Genomic DNA, 6,000 nt, shown 5'->3' with positions numbered 1-6,000 from the left:
CACTCCCAACCCCTTCTCTCCAACTCCCTTCCTGGCTCTGCCCCTCCTTAGAGGTGTTTGCACAGACGAGTGCCGAGTGGGGAAACCAAGTCGCTGGATCGCTTTGCGCAAAATCCACTTCTCTCTCCTCCCTCCGCTCCAGCCTCTGGATCCCGCACAGCCCTCCTTCCCCTCCCCCCAGCGGTGTGGGGTTGACGATGTGTCTGTGTACTTCTAAGGTAGGAGGGGGCTACAAGCAGAGGATCCTGTCAGATGCTTAGCTCTCTCCTTCTGCCTGGCTCTCCTGTCTGGCTCCGCCGGGGTTGGTCTATAAGAAATAGCCGGAGCTGTGGCAGCGGCGAGAGGAAGCAGCGGAGGCGCGTGGACCCTGAAAGTCCGGGTGCTCGTGGTTACTCGCAACGTGGTCCCAGCCGGCCGGTCGTCAGCACCATGGACAGCAGCACCGGCCCCAAGAACGCCAGCAATTGCACTGATCCCTTCACGCACTCTTCAAGCTGCTCCCCGGGACCCAGCCCTAGTTCCTGGGTCAACTTCTCCCACTTAGAAGGCAACCTGTCCGACCCATGCGGTCCGAACCGCACCGAGCTGGGCGGAAGCGACAGCCTGTGCCCTTCGACCGGCAGTCCTTCCATAATCACGGCCATCACCATCATGGCCCTCTACTCCATTGTGTGCGTGGTGGGTCTCTTCGGAAACTTCCTGGTCATGTATGTGATTGTCAGGTAAGGAAGGCTACAGGGCTCCGAGTGCAGATTTCAGCGGCTAATAGGGACATAAAGGGTGTTCGGAAGGAGGATGAGAAAAGGGAGGTCAACAGGGGAGAGTATGGAGGTGACAGGAGGTGGAGAGGTTGCTGTTTGAGTACAAAAACCTACTTTTCTATTCTTCGCTCCGTTGATAAAGAAATAATCCAAAATTTTGGGAACAGAGAAGTTGCTCTGGTAAAACTATAAAGCTCTGGCAAAAAAAAAGTCTATCTTACAGCTTGCTTATACTGAGCCAAGAGGGCTCTTGGCTCTTGAACACAGTGTCCCACAGTCCCTTCCAAAGGAGCTGTGGAAACAATAATTTGTGAATAGTGGAAGAGAAATTCTAGTTATTTTACCCCTAACTGGGGGGAGGAGGGGCAGGTTTCCTTCTCAGTTCTTTTCAGAGATGAACCTTGGCAACTTTCCTACTCCTGCAGGTCCCAGTGGATTTTGCTGCACCACTGGCCCACCTTCCTCTTCCTTGGTCATAGCAACCCTTATTCCACTCTTTCTTCCATCCTGAGGCCACACTCATAGAGGAAGTTTTTCTGGTGTCTTTCCACAGTAAATAGTGTCGTTTTGCTGTAACAAACATGACAGTTGTGTTGTCTAGACCAGTTTGCAGTTGGCAGCTGCAGATCTGCTAAGAGAGTCACAAAGTGAATGAGGAATAGGTAGGATGGTTCAGAACTGCAGGACATGACGGTTTTTCAATGCCTCCAAAAGCTGAAACTAGTTAGAAGTGACCAAAGGCAGCATAATTCTGGATTATAAACTATTACATAAGAAGTTGTAGTGGTTGCTCTGGAAAAATTAAAAAGTGTCTTTATCCAATGAAATTATTTCAGAAGAGTTTGTAGCCCACTTTCTATTTGCCAAGATGTTCCAGGTTTATTTGGCAAAGAGTGTGCAAACTCTCAGCATTAACTGAGATTGATGTAAATAGATTGTGTTAGTGTTGATGTGCATAGTCAAATCCTACATGTTAATATGGAATACTACATTTTCACTTTTGTTGAAGTAGATAATTATTTTAATACTTTAAAATGCCTCCTGATTTAGGATTTTCTTTCTACTAGGGGTTCTATGTATGTAGCGAGCATGGCATTTTCATATTTGGCTACAATATTGGTTTCATCTGTTCAGCAAGTATTGCAGGTTTCAATGGAGCTCTTTAATCATTTAACAATCATTTTCTCCATTATTCTTCCATTATCAACGTGCTGCAAGTTGCCTGTAATCAATTCTTTCTACTTTTATGTACGATTTCTTTAATTAATGATTGTTAAAGTGTAAAACTGATTTTCCTGATCTTTTGACGAGGAATAAGATAAGTAGTTTCTCTGAGAAAAGAGCACCATCTATTGTAAAGAAGGCTAACAACAAAAGGAAAAATGCAGGGAGAGAATCAATGGAAGAATTTATTTTTTAAAACATTACTTTATGTAATTCAATATAAAGCTTCATATCAAAGATAAAAGCTATCTCTTTTGCATTTATGATAATAAAAATACCAATTAAAGGTCTGCTTCATGAAGGGAAAATGTTTCTCATTTCTCCTAAGAAAATTCATAGAATCATAAGTTTATAGGGCTAGAAGGGAAACTAGAGCTTTTCTAGGCTAGGTGATTAAAATGTAGCAGAGAAAATATAAATGATTTCTCCAAGGACAGATAATTCATTAGTTCAGTGCCATGGAATTGCTCTTAGCCAATATAATTTTGTGTTTATTAGAGTGGCAAATCATGATTTGAGTTAATTCAACTAAAAGATTGACAGAGTAGGTTTAGATAAGAATGTGGAAATAATAAATCAGTCCAAATTTATGTCTGTAATCCTGGAGAATGAAGGATAAATAGAAATTACCAAACCATCTTGATACCCTGCCATCTCAAACATAATCTTTTATGCTCTGTTATTGCTTCTCTTGGTATTTTCCTTCCTGACTTTTCTCCCCTCTAGTTTATGCTTTTCTATAAAGCGAGAGCCAATAGAGCAGCAGCTGGCTGTGAAATAAGCAGATTGGTTTCATTCTAGTGTTTAAGAGATTACTAGTTGGGTGAGTTTGTTTTAAAGGCATTAAAATGTAAAACCTCTGAACTTTTGATGACTTGGAAAAGGATGGTGACATTGTCTCTGAGAACATGATATTATGCTTTACTTTTCTGTGCTTAAAGTTTTAACAAAATACATTCACTTTGTTATACAACAGAAACTAACCCAACATTGTAAAGCAATTATACTCCAATAAAGGTGTTCAAAGAAAAAAAAAAGGGGCACCACAAACACCCACCTGTGGCAAGTCAGGTGTTTAATTCCAAGGTCAGGTAATCCTCTGGGTATATGACTGTGAAACAGAAAAATAGTTCAGTGACCAATGAAGTGATGAGGAAAGCCTCTGGGGAGTGAAGAAACTGTATCTATTTAGCTGAGAAATTTAACTGGACTGTCTCCAGGCTGTGGTTATTTCACTACAAAATGATCAGTTAGGGGACATTATTGCCTCCGTTATAAAGATGAATATAATGCTGCATCTACTAAAGTACTGAGGTGAAGTGCTTACTTCCTGCTATTATTTAAAATTCAACAAATACTTTTGAATTTTCAAGTAGTTACGGTTTTCTAATCAGATTAAGATTACATTTATTAGAATGTCTTAACACATTGAGTGAACCATGAGGTCCGATGACTATGGCAACAAAAACAACAGCAAAAATAACAGGTAATATAGATGCCATGAAAGATTAATGATTTTCAATTCTGTATCTTAACTCCACCATCATCATACCTTCATCAACAACATTATTAAATAATATAACTTAAGTAACATTCTTACACAGTGCTGTTCTAAGGAACATAAGGGAGGAAAAGAGATACTGCTACATGATCTAAAGTTTTAAAATTCAGATGTTGAATGATAGACTGTTATAACTGTTCATTATCTGAAAGCTTTTTTGGTTTTAAAGAAAAAAATTACTTGCATGGTAACTATATATTAAAAATTACCACAGATATTCTGGAAAAATAAGGTGATAAAATATTACAATATGTGGCAATCATGTAAAATGGGATAATAGTATATTATTGTCAAGAATGTTTTAAAGAAAAAAAAAATCAATCAAAGTAATACACAAAGTTATAGCCACCAGGAGTGTTTCACTTATTGAAAATACTTGACCAAAGTATAGAATTAACCATAACTGTAAAAACTGATATAGTCCCAGATGTATTTATTTTGTGAGTTTTTTAAAAGAGATTTGTCCATTTAGTCATGGTCTATGCAGACACTGTTGGAAAAAGTAAAGGGTTAGAAACTGTTAGATCTCTGGGGGCTATGTAAGCCATCCTTCCAAATAAAGTTCCAATGAAGAGTGCCAAATTATATGGGTTTCTTTTTTAAGATTATTTCTTAATTTGACAAGATAAACTCTCAATATGACTAGCTATCAGATAAGAGCATTTAAATATATGCAAGATGTTATTGTCTTTGATTTCACAAAGGAGTATTTCTAATTTTAAAACATGTCCTATGATCTCTGTGTATTAAATATTATTAAATATTTGATTCAGGTTTAAAGTACAGAATGATCAGTGGAGAGCTCCTAGTAACATCTATCACAATGTAAACTGTAACTGTTCTTTCCCGTACAGGTGCTAATTCTGTTGGGAACACCTCTTTCTCAGTGTGTCCTGACAACACTAAATGGTTTTTCATTTCCTCCGTTGTAAGCTACGTCTCTGTCATTTGCATAGAGTTATCACTGAGTTTCTTTTCCTTCTCTCCTTTCATGAATGAGCTATCTTATAGTTTATGAAATATTTCCAACAATGTATAGAGAATAATACGATTCTTCACCTTTAAACATTATATGTAATTATGATAATTATATATACCTCTAATAATAAATAATATGTTATATTATATATAATAATATATATTTATATATGCATAATACATAATTGTATATAATTTACATATTTTATACAATACATATAATACATACTTGTATATACATAATAATATATAATATATATAAGAAGCCATCTCTCTTCTCCCATTATACTCCCTCTCCCGAGACTATCACTATTGTAAATTTGGTGGTTATTATTCATCTACATATTTTTTAAATTTTATTTCACTTGTGTGTTTCCACAAACGAAGGGTAATCATTTAAACATGCTCTTCAAACTGCATATATTATTTATATTTTATATTAATGTTGATATACATAATTTCACTATTTTCCCAGAGTTGTTCTAGTTCCAGCAGATCAAGGATAGAAACAAACATCAAACAAAACAACATAAAAGCAAACAAACAAACAAAAACTCAGGTCATTACCTCTCCTATATACTTTTAATTTATCTCTAAGGATGTGTTTTAAATTAATGTAAAGATTTCTTTGTGTTTTCCCATAGTGACAAATATTTCCATGTTACTTACCTACAATATTCAAAAAAATGTTTTCAGCAACTGCTGCAACAAATATATCTGTTCATGAATATAACCCAGGCATAATTTCTCCACTTCTAAGAAGGAAATAGAAATAATTTCTGACTACTTCAAAATGTCGTTCAAGATAAATACTGGCAATATTTACTTTGGGGTTTTGTAAGCCTTGGAGGACCCCTTACACATAAAAGCTGAAATGTTATTTCTTCTAGTAATGCACTTTAGTTATGAACTGAAACCAAATTGTTTCAGTCAGCAGGAAAAGATAAACTCATTTCAATAGATAATAGTTTATTCACTTTGTTATAAAGCAGAAACTAACACACCATTGTAAAGCAATTATACTCCAGTAAAGATGTTCAAAAAAAGAATACATATTTCTTAAGAATCCTGTCTTATAACTTCTATTCTAAATCTTAGTTATAGAATTGTCATCATATAAATTAAAACAAGTTGCTTAACACTAAAAAAAAAAAATAGCATTTTAAAATATATTGATGATAAATATGAAGACTAAATGTCGAGTGGAATTTTAAAATATGAGACTCTCATTTTCTCCTAATTCATAGAGAAATTACTTGAATATTTGCCTTCAGAAATTAATCACATTCTGGATGTTGCATTGCAAAACTGATCAGAGAGATAGTGGCTGTACTGAATCTAACCAAGTGAACCTTTATAAGCCAATGGGTAGGGCAGGTAGGGCTTTTACACATGATGAAACATGTGATGGGTTCTATCAAATGAGAGCGAGAGATCAATCTATTCTAGATATCAGTTTCTGTCTAGGCAAGAATA

General features: G+C 36.1%; 1 protein-coding gene across 1 annotated transcript in view; it reads left to right on the top strand.

Moving 5' to 3' along the window:
* Window positions 1-429: 429 nt before the first annotated feature.
* Window positions 430-6,000, top strand: part of OPRM1 (opioid receptor mu 1) — a 164,582-nt gene continuing 159,011 nt past the window's right edge. The window contains exon 1 of the mRNA XM_061207002.1: window positions 430-722. Coding sequence (XP_061062985.1) covers window positions 430-722 — 293 coding nt within the window. The remainder of the gene's footprint in view (window positions 723-6,000) is intronic.

Source organism: Eubalaena glacialis, chromosome 12 (genome assembly GCF_028564815.1).
Source record: "Eubalaena glacialis isolate mEubGla1 chromosome 12, mEubGla1.1.hap2.+ XY, whole genome shotgun sequence".
In the NCBI taxonomy this organism is placed as follows: Eukaryota; Metazoa; Chordata; class Mammalia; order Artiodactyla; family Balaenidae; genus Eubalaena; species Eubalaena glacialis.
This window is presented reverse-complemented; position numbering and strand designations above follow the sequence as displayed.